Raw genomic sequence first — 17275 nt, 5'->3', positions numbered from 1 at the left:
CTTTCCCCCTTGGAGAGAGAGAGGGCATCAAAAGTCTTTGTTCTCCAGAACTACTTTTAGGTAGTCCACTCCTTTTTCCTTCCTGTATATACTCTCTCTCTCTCTCTCTCTCTCTCTCTCTCTCTCTCTCTCTCTCTCTCTCTCAAGCCTGGCTCGATGAAACCAAAACTTTCAGTAAACCTCAGAGCTCGGAAATGTATTTTCTATTCTAGTTAGTTTTCCATTTCCGGCACATGGGCATAGTCTGTTGGGTATGACAACAACATCAAACCTCAAAAACTACAGTTTCCGTTGACATTTTCACAGATCTACAGTGTTGTCTGGAGCCCTGAAATACTGTAGGTATCTGCCATGTTTCAGAGGCTGTGCCTTTGGACTATATTTCAACATTTCACTTGAACACATTTCACTTTATAACATTTTCACTTTTCAACATTACATTTTTTTAAATGCTGAAGAGAGACTGAAATTAAAACCGGATCAGGTTGAAACGTGTTCTCTTTATTGGCAGTAAGGACTATAAAGTCAACGTCTTACAGTAAGGTACAGTATCAGCAGTTTCATTAGGTACAGTATCTGCAGTTTCATTAGGTACAGTATCATGTTTTTTGTTTAGGTACAGGGCAGTTCAGTGGCGTCTTCAAACCGCTAGCTGTCTAGCCCAGGTAGTACAACTCTCAACGTAGTACTCTCAATGTAGCACCACTCTGCACAACACAGGGAAATAGAGTAACGTCCAGGAATATTCCGGGTACAGTACAGTAATATAGTCAACAGAACACTTCAGATCTGTCTAAACTTCATAGTATGGCTTCAGTACTAAACCCTCAGTAAACCACCAAAACAATTACTCAACACACTGAATACGTTTTAGTTCAGTTTTAGATTTTAGTATTTTTTGGTCTGTTGTTCACCACAAGGTTTTTGAATAACACACAAGAGTTGGAATACAATTGATAGCAACATATTTCCTCTGCACCAACAAGTATTTAGTGAACAGATTTCCAGTCGTACAGTGCAAGGGAAAACCCTTTCCCTCAGTAGCATGAACAACACAAACAGCTGTCTGAGGCCTGCACCTCTCCTTGTGTTGCCCTCCAAACACGTACGTTTAAATAAAGCATACATACAGTATGTACAGCTTATATCAGATTAATATAAATAGTTACTTTTGTGGTTATTATGTTGGACAGAGAGAGAAGTAATCACAACATTCAAGTCCATTAATAGTACATAGGGAAATAACTCATAGGCTGCATCCATAATGGCACCCTATTCTCTGTATAGTTGTCCCTATGGGCCTGGTCAAAAGTACTTTAAAGGAAATAGGGGTGCTATTTGTAACGCAGCCATAGTCTCCTGGCTAATATGACCATTAAGCCCACATAGTGGATAGATACAACTCTACTAACAGTAAACAATGTGCACGGATGGTTAACATTTATGTATTCAAAACCTTTAAAAAAAAATCACAAATAATAATAATAATACAAAAATCATCCATAAGTACATACAAAAAGTGTTCCTAGAAGTTTCTCAATTCATTGTCACACAACAAACAACAATCTGTATCCTCCTTGGTCGAACACTTGCACATTTTCAGCAGCAAGATAGATTCTCATGTGGTCCATATAGATATGCCTGACCACATTATGTTTAATATCACTTTCAAATGTAGTGTATTTATTCCTCCACCGTGCATATTCATGGTTGCACCTCCGTCACTCGGTCGCGTCATTGCCATTGTAATGAACGTTCTCAAGCCGCCCTCTACTGGCGGCGCCATAGTGGTGCCCTAAAGTGGTGATAAACCCAGTCATTCTGGACGGAGGCTAACTACTGTTTCGTCTAAATTACACTATAGTGCCTGGAAATACGATGACATTGCTAAAGTGTTTAGTAGGAAACAACTTTTCCAGCGTTATCATGTCATCAAATTTACTTTAGACAGATGGCAATGTTGTCATTAGCTAGCAAAGTTCGTCAAAAATAGCTAGCAATGCTAACGTTAGCTAACTAAAATCCGGTGGCCTCCCCTCAATCTTTGCTAGCTAGCTAACGTTATACTGCATCTAAAGTCCATCTGCCGACGTCAAAGTGATGACAAATGGTTTTCCTACAAATTATTTGCCTCATTTTTTAAAAATGTCATTGTATTTCCAAAGCAACTGTAATGCACTTTTGATTAAATCTCCATCAGCGCTCATTCCACGATGCATTGAGTAGAACGCTCAGTCGGGCATCAGTCCAAAATGAACGTTCAAAACAATATTGTGACGAAACACGCAACACCATGAATAGAAGCGTGGTGTAGATTACTGACCACTAAAACCAGAGCCTGGAACACAAATGGAATATTACTCTGCTTCACTATTGTTTCAGTGAAATAGCGATATATTCAGTTTGAGGTTCCAGGCTACTAAACTCTTCTAAAGCATGTCAAACCTATTGTCGTGAACTTTAGGGCAAGCAGCTTTCATGAGAACAACTTTGGCTGTTTGTGGGAATCGTACTGTGGAGTTAGAAACCCTGTGAAGTTAAGGAAATAACCTAATGGATGTCATGTTTGGAGAGGAAGGAGCAGAGGGCCCGTTTTTTTTTGTCTAGAATCCACCCTGAATACTGCTCTGCTTCACTAGTGAGACAATAGTGAAATTGAGCGCTATTCAGGGTGGATTCCAAGCTGGTAATTGTGCAACTCACTTCAGATTTTCAGGAATTACCAGAAAAGTCTGAAGGGAATCATGTCCAATCTATGTATTTGGCATTCAGAAGCTATATCAGTGGTTGAAATCAGGGTCAGATAATCCTGACAAAAATGATAAGTGTATGATTGATGTTATCTTCGTAATAACTTTTAGTTTCAGAGATAAAGTGTGTGGGAATCTATACCATTCAGTCATACAGAGAAACCATCATGTCTAAAAGTGCCAAATGATCATGAGTTTACTGTACACATCAAAACATTATCTTTAATATTGTATAAAAATAAAAGCATTATTATTACTATAATTTAATCTATATGATCAGCAATTAAACATAGCATGAGTGCACCATTGTCATTTAAATGCTAAAGTTTACATTTTGGTAAAGAATGTGGTCATATAATTATCTGTGACGCTTAAAGGTCCAATGCAGCCGTTTTTATCTCAATATCAAATCATTTCTGGGTAACAATTAAGTGCCTTACTTGTGTAAGGTACTTATTCCAACATCATAGTGTGTAAATATATATATAAAGCACAGGAAAAATCACATTTTTGACTGCACTGGGCCTTTAATTGTCAAACGCAATATACCTAAGGATGGATTTGAAAGCTAAGGAATGGAAAATAAATTATTGTCTGGAAACAATTATTATTTTGGTAGTAAGATTGATTTACTGATGAAATGCCATGCCATTTCAGAGCCAGGGTAGATCACACAGTAACTGATAAGAGCGAGCTTTGGCATGGAACAACATTGGACCACACGGTCGGCCATGACAGTTCTCTGTGAACAAAGTAGATCTATAGGGTGGCCTACAGCATGGCTGTCAAACTCAATTCCTGGAGGGCCGCGTGTCGGCTGGTTTTTGTTATTGGCTTCCAATACAGTGTGTATAATGGCCATGCCCATAGCGTAAAGACCTTTTGATCTGTAGTACCAGACAGGCCCAATCGTTCCCTCACCTTACATACACTGATGTTTCAATGGATGATCAACATGCTATCAGAGGTATACCGTATGGCAGAGGGGCAGCTTCTAGTGTGCTAATGAGAAAAAAGCCAACCACCAATGGAATATAACAGTCTTTAGAATAATACCCTTTGTATAACAGCACATAGTTTTCAAAAATAAAATAATCGTAATTCAAAAATATCCTAGTAAAGTCACATAGACAAGTGCTATTCATTTCGACAATGTACCTTTTGCATTTTAATAGAAACACCATGGACGATTCAAGGACCATAGACTACCTACCCATCTAGCACATACTAGTAAGAGGTCAGAGTGTAGGTATATACTACAGAATCAATATCAGGCAATCTGATTGGACAGAGCTGCAGTATCAGAGAGTTTGATTGGACAGAGGCAGGTTGCTCACAACAACGTTTTCAGAAGCAGAGCTGCTCACGAACGACAGGAAGTAGTAGTAGAAGAAGAAGAGGAGGAGGAGGAAGAGGAGGAGGAGGAAGAGAAGAAAAGATAGATTACATTCAGAGACAAAATCACCTGTCCACACCTCCATCTCTCTCTCTGTAAGGAGACTCAATCAATCAGCCAATAGCAGTGCAGGCTGTCCATACATGTCCACAAAGACTAAGCCCACAAGGACATCTACCCTCCAATCGTCACCCAGACATCCACTTCCTCATTAGTCACATGACCTCACAGTCACCAGGTAAGATAGGTCCTTCCCGCTAGGGGGGAATTCAATTCCACTTCCTGGAAAAAACCTAGCGCATCCAGTGAAAACTTCCTGGTCCTTGTTCATTGGCCGGTGTCGGCGGAGAGGCGGGTTTGGAAGAGGCTTAAGGCGTGGTGCACAAACTCGTACTGCTCCCCTGTCTGGATCAGCCCGCCTCTGAAAAGACACACAGAGACAAGGCAGCCGTTAGAATCACAGCACAAACAACAGTATGGACCAGGAACAGTGTTAGCATGTTAGTAACATACTATGAAATACAAGTGGGTGGGAAATGATTTTAATAAACTAAACCTTGCATCAGTTGTGGCCATGTTACTGTCTGAAAATAAAAAAAAATGAAAAATAATGAATCCATCTCAAACTGTGACTGAAAAACCTCTCTCTTATTTTAGTGTTGCGTTGGCTGCTGAACATTTGGAACATCAATTACCAATGTTCTAACTCTGTCTCATATTACAGTAGGCATTTATGATTCTCTCTAGCTCATTTAATAGTGTGGTAATTAGTCACGATAAGGGGTCATTTAAACTCTTACTCACTCATCTAAAATGGTACAGCGGCACTTTGCTTCAGTACATTTTGTTCAATGATTAACTAAGCTCAACCAATGCAACATTATGAAGTACTTGATACCCTGTTGAGCTACAGGCTACTGCATAATGCTAATGGGTGATTGCTTTATCTTGGTTACAGACAGGATGTGGGAGACATTTCAGCTTAAACCCTGTTCAAGCTCAGGCGATGAGTGTGTGTGTGTTTGAAAGAGGTACGAACATTATCACGTTGTAAGAAAAACACAGTTTCTCATGTACAAGTTTCTTAGCATGATTTATGTCACACCCACCTACATCCCTACTAACCCAGCCACATCCATCCTGACTGTCTGTCTGACTGTCCTAACCCAGCCACATCCATCCTGACTGTCTGTCTGACTGTCCTAACCCAGCCACATCCATCCTGACTGTCTGTCTGACTGTCCTAACCCAGCCATATCAATCCTGACTGTCTGTCTGACTGTCCTAACCCAGCCACATCCATCCTAACTGTCTGTCTGACTGTCCTAACCCAGCCACATCCATCCTGACTGTCTGTCTGACTGTCCTAAGCCAGCCACATCCATCCTGACTGTCTGTCTGACTGTCCTAACCCAGCCACATCCATCCTGACTGTCTGTCTGACTGTCCTAACCCAGCCACATCCACCCTGACTGTCTGTCTGACTGTCCTAACCCAGCCACATCCATCCTGACTGTCTGTCTGACTGTCCTAACCCAGCCACATCAATCCTGACTGTCTGTCTGATTGTCCTAACCCAGCCTCATCCATCCTGACTGTCTGTCTGACTGTCCTAACCCAGCCACATCCATCCTGACTGTCTGTCTGACTGTCCTAACCCAGCCACATCCATCCTCACTGTCTGTCTGACTGTCCTAACCCAGCCACATCCATCCTGACTGTCTGTCTGACTGTCCTATCCCAGCCACATCCATCCTGACTGTCTGTCTGACTGTCCTAACCCAGCCACATCCATCCTGACTGTCTGACTGTCCTAACCCAGCCACATCCATCCTGACTGTCTGTCTGACTGTCCTAACCCAGCCACATCCATCCTGACTGTCTGTCTGACTGTCCTAACCCAGCCACATCCATCCTGACTGTCTGTCTGACTGTCCTAACCCAGCCAAATCCATCCTGACTGTCTGACTGTCCTAACCCAGCCACATCCATCCTGACTGTCTGTCTGACTGTCCTAACCCAGCCACATCCATCCTGACTGTCTGTCTGACTGTCCTAACCCAGCCACATCCATCCTGACTGTCTGTCTGACTGTCCTAACCCAGCCACATCCATCCTGACTGTCTGACTGACTGTCCTAACCCAGCCATATCCATCCTGTCTGTCTGTCTGACTGTCCTAACCCAGCCACATCCATCCTAACTGTCTGACTGACTGTCCTAACCCAGCTTCATCCATCCTGACTGTCTGTCTGACTGTCCTAACCAGCCACATCCATCCTGACTGTCTGTCTGACTGTCCTAACCCAGCCTCATCCATTCTGTCTGTCTGTTTGACTGTCCTAACTCAGCCACATCTATCCTGTCTGTCTGTCTGACTGTCCTAACCCAGCCACATCCATCCTGACTGTCTGTCTGACTGTCCTAACCCAGCCACATCCATCCTGACTGTCTGTCTGACTGTCCTAACCCAGCCACATCCATCCTGACTGTCTGTCTGACTGTCCTAACCCAGCCACATCCATCCTGTCAGTCTGTTTGACTGTCCTAACCCAGGCACATCCATCCTGTCTGTCTGTCTGACTGTCCTAACCCAGCCACATCCATCCTGACTGTCTGTCTGACTGTCCTAACCCAGCCACATCCATCCTGACTGTCTGTCTGACTGTCCTAACCCAGCCACATCCATCCTGCCTGTCTGTCTGACTGTCCTAACCCAGCCTCATCCATCCTGACTGTCTGTCTGATTGTCCTAACCCAGCCACATCCATCCTGACTGTCTGTCTGACTGTCCTAACCCAGCCACATCCATCCTCACTGTCTGACTGTCCTAACCCAGCCACATCCATCCTGACTGTCTGACTGACTGTCCTAACCCAGCCACATCCACCCTGACTGTCTGTCTGACTGTCCTAACCCAGCCACATCCATCCTGACTGTCTGTCTGACTGTCCTAACCCAGCCACATCCATCCTGTCAGTCTGTTTGACTGTCCTAACCCAGGCACATCCATCCTGTCTGTCTGTCTGACTGTCCTAACCCAGCCACATCCATCCTGACTGTCTGTCTGACTGTCCTAACCCAGCCACATCCATCCTGACTGTCTGTCTGACTGTCCTAACCTAGCCACATCCATCCTGACTGTCTGTCTGACTGTCCTAACCCAGCCACATCCATCCTGTCAGTCTGTTTGACTGTCCTAACCCAGCCACATCCATCCTGTCTGTCTGTCTGACTGTCCTAACCCAGCCACATCCATCCTGACTGTCTGTCTGACTGTCCTAACCCAGCCACATCCATCCTGACTGTCTGTCTGACTGTCCTAACCCAGCCTCATCCATCCTGACTGTCTGTCTGATTGTCCTAACCCAGCCACATCCACCCTGACTGTCTGTCTGACTGTCCTAACCCAGCCACATCCATCCTCACTGTCTGACTGACTGTCCTAACCCAGCCACATCCATGCTGACTGTCTGTTTGACTGTACTAACCCAGCCACATCCATCCTGACTGTCTGCCTGACTGTCCTAACCCAGCTTCATCCATCCTGACTGTCTGTCTGACTGTCCTAACCCAGCCTCATCCATCCTGACTGTCTGTCTGACAGTCCTAACCCAGCCACATCCATCCTGACTGTCTGTCTGACTATCTTAACCCAGCCACATCCCCCCTGACTGTCTGTCTGACTGTCCTAACCCAGCCACATCCATCCTGACTGTCTGTCTGACTGTCCTAACCCAGCCACATCCATCCTGACTGTCTGTCTGACTGTCCTAACCCAGCCACATCCATCCTGACTGTCTGTCTGACTGTCCTATCCCAGCCACATCCATCCTGTCTGTCTGTCTGACTGTCCTAACCCAGCCACATCCATCCTGACTGTCTGTCTGACTGTCCTAACCCAGCCACATCCATCCTGACTGTCTGTCTGACTGTCCTAACCCAGCCACATCCATCCTGCCTGTCTGTCTGACTGTCCTAACCCAGCCTCATCCATCCTGACTGTCTGTCTGATTGTCCTAACCCAGCCACATCCATCCTGACTGTCTGTCTGACTGTCCTAACCCAGCCACATCCATCCTCACTGTCTGACTGTCCTAACCCAGCCACATCCATCCTGACTGTCTGACTGACTGTCCTAACCCAGCCACATCCACCCTAACTGTCTGTCTGACTGTACTAACCCAGCAACATCCATCCTGACTGTCTGTCTGACTGTCCTAACCCAGCCACATCCTATCCTGACTGTCTGTCTGACTGTCCTAACCCAGCCACAACCATCCTGACTGTCTGTCTGACTGTCCTAACCTAGCCACATCCATCCTGACTGTCTGTCTGACTGTCCTAACCCAGCCACATCCATCCTGTCAGTCTGTTTGACTGTCCTAACCCAGCCACATCCATCCTGTCTGTCTGTCTGACTGTCCTAACCCAGCCACATCCATCCTGACTGTCTGTCTGACTGTCCTAACCCAGCCACATCCATCCTGACTGTCTGTCTGACTGTCCTAACCCAGCCTCATCCATCCTGACTGTCTGTCTGACTGTCCTAACCCAGCCACATCCATCCTCACTGTCTGACTGACTGTCCTAACCCAGCCACATCCATGCTGACTGTCTGTTTGACTGTACTAACCCAGCCACATCCATCCTGACTGTCTGTCTGACTGTCCTAACCCAGCTTCATCCATCCTGACTGTCTGTCTGACTGTCCTAACCCAGCCTCATCCATCCTGACTGTCTGTCTGACTGTCCTAACCCAGCCACATCCATCCTGACTGTCTGTCTGACTATCTTAACCCAGCCACATCCCCCCTGACTGTCTGTCTGACTGTCCTAACCCAGCCACATCCATCCTGACTGTCTGTCTGACTGTCCTAACCCAGCCACATCCATCCTGACTGTCTGTCTGACTGTCCTAACCCAGCCACATCCATCCTGACTGTCTGACTGTCCTAACCCAGCCACATCCATCCTGACTGTCTGTCTGACTGTCCTATCCCAGCCACATCCATCCTGACTGTCTGTCTGACTGTCCTAACCCAGCCACATCCATCCTGACTGTCTGACTGTCCTAACCTAGCCACATCCATCCTGACTGTCTGTCTGACTGTCCTATCCCAGCCACATCCATCCTGACTGTCTGTCTGATTGTCCTAACCCAGCCTCATCCATCCTGACTGTCTGTCTGACTGTCCTAACCCAGCCTCATCCATCCTGACTGTCTGTCTGACTGTCCTAACCCAGCCTCATCCATCCTGTCTGTCTGACTGTCCTAACCCAGCCACATCCATCCTGACTGTCTGTCTGACTATCTTAACCCAGCCACATCCCCCTGACTGTCTGTCTGACTGTCCTAACCCAGCCACATCCATCCTGACTGTCTGTCTGACTGTCCTAACCCAGCCACATCCATCCTGACTGTCTGTCTGACTGTCCTAACCCAGCCACATCCATCCTGACTGTCTGTCTGACTGTCCTATCCCAGCCACATCCATCCTGTCTGTTTGTCTGACTGTCCTAACCCAGCCACATCCATCCTGACTGTCTGTCTGACTGTCCTAACCCAGCCACATCCATCCTCACTGTCTGTCTGATTGTCCTAACCCAGCCACATCCATCCTGACTGTCTGACTGACTGTCCTAACCCAGCCACATCCATCCTGACTGTCTGTCTGACTGTCCTAACCCAGCCACATCCATCCTGACTGTCTGTCTGACTGTCCTAACCCAGCCACATCCATCCTGACTGTCTGTCTGACTGTCCTAACCCAGCCTCATCCATCCTGACTGTCTGACTGACTGTCCTAACCCAGCAACATCTATCCTGACTGTCTGTCTGACTGTCCTAACCCAGCCACACCCATCCTGACTGTCTGTCTGACTGTCCTAACCCAGCCTCATCCATCCTGACTGTCTGTCTGACTGTCCTAATCCAGCCACATCCATCCTGACTGTCTGTCTGACTGTCCTAACCCAGCCACATCCATCCTGACTGTCTGTCTGACTGTCCTAACCCAGCCTCATCCTGACTGTCTGTCTGACTGTCCTAACCCAGCCACATCCATCCTCACTGTCTGACTGTCCTAACCCAGCCACATCCATGCTGACTGTCTGTCTGACTGTACTAACCCAGCCACATCCATCCTGACTATCTGTCTGATTGTCCTAACCCAGCAACATCCATCCTGACTGTCTGACTGACTGTCCTAACCCAGCCTCATCCATCCTGACTGTCTGTCTGATTGTCCTAACCCAGCCACATCCATCCTGACTGTCTGACTGACTGTACTAACCCAGCCTTATCCATCCTGACTGTCTGACTGTCCTAACCCAGCCTCATCCATCCTGACTGTCTGTCTGACTGTCCTAACCCAGCCTCATCCATCCTGACTGTCTGTCTGACTGTCCTAACCCAGCCTCATCCATCCTGTCTGTCTGACTGTCCTAACCCAGCCACATCCATCCTGACTGTCTGTCTGACTATCTTAACCCAGCCACATCCCCCTGACTGTCTGTCTGACTGTCCTAACCCAGCCACATCCATCCTGACTGTCTGTCTGACTGTCCTAACCCAGCCACATCCATCCTGACTGTCTGTCTGACTGTCCTAACCCAGCCACATCCATCCTGACTGTCTGTCTGACTGTCCTATCCCAGCCACATCCATCCTGTCTGTTTGTCTGACTGTCCTAACCCAGCCACATCCATCCTGACTGTCTGTCTGACTGTCCTAACCCAGCCACATCCATCCTGACTGTCTGACTGACTGTCCTAACCCAGCCACATCCATCCTAACTGTCTGTCTGACTGTCCTAACCCAGCCACATCCATCCTGACTGTCTGTCTGACTGTCCTAACCCAGCCACATCCATCCTGACTATCTGTCTGATTGTCCTAACCCAGCAACATCCATCCTGACTGTCTGACTGACTGTCCTAACCCAGCCTCATCCATCCTGACTGTCTGTCTGATTGTCCTAACCCAGCCACATCCATCCTGACTGTCTGACTGACTGTACTAACCCAGCCTTATCCATCCTGACTGTCTGACTGTCCTAACCCAGCCACATCCATCCTGACTGTCTGTCTGACTGTCCTAACCCAGCCACATCCATCCTCACTGTCTGACTGTCCTAACCCAGCCACATCCATCCTCACTGTCTGACTGACTGTCCTAACCCAGCCACATCCATGCTGACTGTCTGTCTGACTGTACTAACCCAGCCTCATCCATCCTGACTGTCTGACTGTCCTAACCCAGCCACATCCATCCTGACTGTCTGTCTGACTGTCTGTAATCACTAATGGTCATTAGAGCAACACAAACACAGTAGCATCCAAGCAGGCATGAGGACATGGCTTTATCATCACCAGGTGGTGTGTTCACCTTTCTGCTGTAAACATATTGTACTACATTGGATCTATTCCACATACTGTGTAATACACCAAGTGTTGGTAACTCACCTGTCCGCTCGGAGCTGACACACAATCCCCAGCACATCCACCACTCCCTCCAGCTCCAACTGACGACAGCCTATCGTCGTGGCGATGAAGCAGCCCGTTCGGCCAATCCCTGCGCTGCAGTGTACGATGACGGGTCCCTGCGATGGGGAGCCCGTCCTGTCCTTCTCCACGTCTCTCATCAGCTGGAGCAGGGGCTGGGCGCTGTCTGGGGTCTTATGGTCCGGCCATGATGTGTACCAGTAGTGCTTCACCACACGACTCTGGGCCCCTTGCTGAGAAAGAGACAAAAATCACACAGAGTATGAGCTAGAGTAAGATCAACAGTAAGATCAAAATCTAGATCAAGATCAAGATCAAGAGAAAGAGAAAGAGTAAGATCAAGAGTAAGATCAAGATCAAGAGTAAGATCAAGAGTAAGATCAATAGTAAGATCAATATCAAAATCAAAATCAAGAGTAAGATCAAGATCAAGATCAAGATCAAGAGAAAGAGAAAGAGAAGGAGAAGGAGAAGGAGAAGGAGAAGGAGAAGGAGAAGGAGAAGGAGAAAGAGAAAGAGAAAGAGAAAGATCAAGAGTAAGATCAAGATCAAAATCAAGAGTAAGATCAAGATCAAAATCAAAATCAAGATCAAGATCAAAATCAAGATCAAGAGTAAGATCAAGATCAAAATCAAAATCAAGATCAAGATCAAGATCAAGATCAAGAGCAAGATTGTGGTTTCAGTCTAGTTTAAAGTAACTGTCCAGTGTTTACATATTTCTATAGAATATGACCTATAATCAATGACAATGTGAGTGAAATAGTTTTCCTTCCAAAAATGTTTAATAAAGTATGTTATAAAGCGGCTTTTCTGTGTTGGAATGGTGTGGGCGTACCCCAACAACAGAATAGTGTGGGTATACACTACCGGTCAAAAGTTTTAGAACACCTACTCATTCAAGGGATTTACTTTATTTTTTACTATTTTCTACATTGTAGAATAATAGTGAAGACATCAAAACTATGGAATAACACATATGGAATCATGTAGTAACCAAAAAAGTGTTAAACAAATCAAAATATATTTTATATTTGAGATTCTTCAAATAGCCACCCTTTGCTTTGATGACAGCTTTGCACACTCTTGGCATCCTCTCAACCAGCTTCATGAGGTAGTCACCTGGAATGCATTTCAATTAACAGGTGTGCCTTGTTAAAAGTTAATTTGTGGAATTTCTTTCCTTAATGCGTTTGAGCCAATCAGTTGTGTTGTGACAAGGTAGGGGGTGTATACAGAAGATAGCCCTATTTGGTAAAAGACCAAGTCCATATTATGTCAAGAACAGCTCAAATAAGCAAAGAGAAACGACAGTCCATCATACTTTAAGACATGAAGGTCAGTCAATACGGAACATTTCAAGAACTTTAAACGTTTCTTTAAGTGAGGTCGTAAAAACCATCAAGGGCTATGATGAAACTGGCTCTCATGAGGACCGCCACAGGAATGGAAGACCCAGAGTTACCTCTGCTGCAGAGGATAAGTTCATTGGAGTTACCAGCCTCAGAAATTGCAGCCCAAATAAATGCTTCACAGCGTTCAAGTGACAGACACATCTCAACATCAACTGTTCAGAGGAGACAGAGGCCTTCATGGTCGAATTGCTGCAAAGAAACCACTACTAAAGGACACCAGTAAGAAGAAGAGACTTACTTGGGCCAAGAAACACGAGCAATGGACATTAGACCGGTGGAAATTTGTCCTTTGGTCTAGAGTCCAAATTGGAGATTTTTGGTTCCAACCGCCGTGTCTTTGTGAGACGCAGTGTGGGTGAACGGATGATCTCCGCATGTGTATTTCCCACCGTAAAGCATGGAGGAGGAGGTGTTATGGTGTTGGGGTGCTTTGCTGGTGTCACTGTCTGTGATTTATTTAGAATTTAACCAGCAAGGCTACCACAGCATTCTGCAGCGATACGCCATCCCATCTGGTTTGGGCTTAGTGGGACTATCATTCATTTTTCAACAGGACAATGACCCAACACACCTCCAGGCTGTGTAAGCGCTATTTTACCAAGAAAGAGAGTGATGGAGTGCTGCATCAGATGACCTGGCCTCCACAATCCCCCGACCTCAACCAAATTGAGATGGTTTGGGATGAGTCGGACCACAGAGTGAAGGAAAATCAGCCAACAAGCGCTCAGCATATGTGGGAACTCCTTCAAGACTGTTGGAATAGAGAATGCCAAGAGTGTGCAAAGCTGTCATCAAGGCAAGGGGTGGCTATTTGAAGAATCTCAAATATAAAATTAGTTGAACACTTTTTTGGTTACTACATGATTCCATATGTATTATTTCATAGTTTTGATGTCTTCACTATTATTCCACAATGTAGAAAATAGTAAAAAGAAAGAAAAATCCTTGAATTAGTAGATGTTCTAAATCTAGTGTATACCGGTCATAAAAAAATATGAATGCGAGTAGATCGCTGATTGGCCAGTTCATCCTCCTCAGTAGGATGACATCATACTCTATGAGGAAATAGCAAAGCATTTTGAAAACGGTTTGTTTGAGATCCAAGTTTGAGGTGAGATTTTTTGAAGTGTTTTATTTTCTCCAATTCATGCTTTGGCCACAAATACGAGTAGGCCTATAAGATGAGTCAAACAACATTATTTGGGTATGAGTTAACAGGACATTAAAAAAGATTTTCCACTGGAGAGTTAAGTGTGTAGTAAATAGATGGAAACCCACTGCAATCATGGGCCAGTATGGTAATATGAAGATTCCATCACTACCCCATAAGGTACCTTCAGGGTGAGGGTCCGGCAGGTGTAGTTGTCACACTCTCTCACGCTGTTGATGAGCACCTCCACCTTGCCATAGAAACCACGCCTCTCCGGCCAGTACAGAACACATTTCTGGAACAGGCAACATCATTAAATCACTACGCATGTTATCGTACCACCAATCCTTTATTGATCCAGTGAATTACCTAACACAAGATAAACAGGATTATGTCATGTATCCTTGTCAAATGTACACGTGTAGATTCATTACATATGTGTTTATACCTATTTGTTACCGTGTTCGTGTGTTCTGTGTTAGGATTTGAATTTGTTAGTTTTTTCCCCACCCGAGAATAAATCACTTTTCTCCCGGGGTAACCCGGTATTTCCCACCAAAACCAGGAATGTCATTCTAAAGCACATAATGCATAGAAATAAATGACATATATTTAATTTGAGTAGAGCTTTGATCAGCATGAAAATCCAAGCCTGATGCTACCTGAACCTGATGAGCCATTCATGGCTGGAGGAGATGGCTGCCATTTTACAGGCTCCTAACCAATTGTGCTATTGTCTGTGTTTTTTCGCGTTATTTGTAACTTATTTTGTACATAATGTTTCTGCCACTGTCTCTTATGACCGAAAAGAGCTTCTGGATATCAGGACAGAGATTACTCACCTCGAAGATTTTTCTTTAACGAGTCGGAAGCAAAGGATTTTCTTCAGACACCCGACAAGGCCCAAATCCCTGTCATTCGCATGAGAAAGAGACGTAGGTCGGGGTGCCTTGTAAGGATCCGACGGTGGGTAATCTGCCTCTACCATCAGTCCTATTCGCCAATGTACAATCATTGGATAACAGAATAGACGAACTACGATCATGGATATCCTACCAACGGGACATTAAAAACTGTAATATCTTATGTTTCACCGAGTCGTGGCCGAACGACGACATGGATAACATACAGCTGGCTGGGTTTTCCGTGCATCGGCAAGATAGAACAGCTGCCTCTGGTAAGACAAGGGGTGGCGGTCTGTGTATATTTGTAAACAACAGCAGGTGCACAAAATCTAATATTAAGGAAGTCTTGAGGTTTTGCTCACCTGAGGTAGAGTTTCTCATGATAAGCTGTAGACCACACTATTTACCAAGACAGTTTTCATCTATATTTTCGTAGCTGTCTATTTACCACCACAAACCGATGCTGGCACTAAGACCGCACTCAATGAGCTGTATAAGGCCATAAGCAAAGAGGAAAATGCTCATCCAGAGGCGGCTCTCCTAGTGGCCGGAGACTTTAACGCAGAGAAACTTAAATACGTTCTACCTAATTTCTACCAGAATGTTAAATGTGCAACCAGAGGAAAAAAAAAAAAACTCTAGACCACCTTTACTCCACACACAGAGACACGTACAAAGCTCTCCCTCGCCCTCCATTTGGCAAATCTGACCATAACTCTATCCTCCTGATTCCTGATTATAAGCAAAAACTAAAGCAGGAAGCACCAGTGACTCGGTCAGAAGTGGTCAGATGATGCAGATGCTAAGCTACAGGACTGTTTTGCTATTAGAGACTGGAATATGTTCAGGGATTCTTCTGATGGCATTGAGAAGTACACCACATCAGTCACTGGCTTCATCAATAAGTGCATACCCCAACCAGAAGTCATGGATTACAGGCAACATCCGTGCTGAGCTAAAGGGTAGAGCTGCCGCTTTCAAGGAGCGGGATTCTAACCCGGACGCTTATAAGAAATCCCGCTATGCCCTCCGACGAACCATCAAACAGGCAAAGCGTCAATACAGGACTAAGATTGAATTGTACTACACCGGTTCCGACGCTCGTCGGATGTGGCAGAGCTTGCAAACTATTACAGATTAAAAAGGGAAGCACAGCCGCGAGCTGCCCAGTGACACGAGCCTACCAGACGAGCTAAATTACTTCTATGCTCGCTTCGAGGCAAGCAACACTGAAGCACGCATGAGAGGATCAGCTGTTCTGAACGACTGTGTGATCACGCTCTCCGTAGTCAATGTGAGTAAGCCCTTTAAACAGGTCAACATTCACAAGGCCGCAGTGCCAGACGGATTACCAAGAAGTGTACTCCGAGCATGCGCTGACCAACTGGCAAGTGTCTTCACTGACATTTTCAATCTGTCCCTGACTGTGTCTGTAATACCAACACATTTCAAGCAGACCACCATAGTCCCTGTGCCCAAGAACACTAAGGTAACCAGCCTAAATGACTACCGACCCGTAGCACTCACGTCTGTAGCCATGAAGTGCTTTGAAAGGCTGGTCATGGCTCACATCAACACCATTATCCCAGAAACCCTAGACCCACTCCAATTTGCATACCGCCCCAACAGATCCACAGATGATGCAATCTCTATTGCACTCCACAATGCCCCTTCCCACCTGGACAAAAGGAACACCTATGTGAGAATGCTGTTAATTGACTACAGCTCAGCGTTCAACACCATAGTGCCCTCAAAGCTCATCACTAAGCTAAGGACCCTGGGACTAAACATCTCCCTCTGCAACTGGATCCTGGACTTCTTGACGGGCAGCCACCAGGTGGTAAGGGTAGGTAACAACAGATCTGCCACGTTGATCCTCAACACGGGGGCCCCTCAGGGATGAGTGCTCAGTCCCCTCTTGTACTCCCTGTTCACCCATGACTGCATGGCCAGGCACGATTCCAACACTATCATTAAGTTTGCAGATGACACAACAGTGGTAGGCCTGATCACCGACAACGATGAGACAGTCTATAGGGAGGAGGTCAGAGACCTGGCCGTGTGGTGCCAGGATAACAACCTCTCCCTCAATGTGATCAAGACAAAGGAGATTATTGTGGACTACAGGAAAAAGAGGACCGAGCACGCCCCCATT

At 45.7% G+C, this 17275-nt stretch overlaps 1 protein-coding gene across 2 annotated transcripts in view; it reads right to left on the bottom strand.

Moving 5' to 3' along the window:
- Window positions 1–1947: 1947 nt before the first annotated feature.
- LOC121553453 (receptor-type tyrosine-protein phosphatase R) overlaps window positions 1948–17275 on the bottom strand; it is a 101268-nt gene continuing 85940 nt past the window's right edge. For both annotated transcript variants that reach the window (XM_041866580.2, XM_041866571.2), the window contains 3 exons: window positions 14400–14510; window positions 11612–11883; window positions 1948–4567 (listed from right to left, as the gene is read on the bottom strand). In XM_041866580.2, coding sequence (XP_041722514.1) covers window positions 4474–4567; window positions 11612–11883; window positions 14400–14510 — 477 coding nt within the window. In that variant the 3' untranslated portion in view covers window positions 1948–4473. The remainder of the gene's footprint in view (window positions 4568–11611; window positions 11884–14399; window positions 14511–17275) is intronic.

This window comes from Coregonus clupeaformis, chromosome 28 (genome assembly GCF_020615455.1).
Source record: "Coregonus clupeaformis isolate EN_2021a chromosome 28, ASM2061545v1, whole genome shotgun sequence".
NCBI lineage: Eukaryota > Metazoa > Chordata > Actinopteri > Salmoniformes > Salmonidae > Coregonus > Coregonus clupeaformis.
The sequence above is the reverse complement of the archived record's forward strand: the minus strand, read 5'-3'. Positions and strand labels throughout refer to the sequence as shown.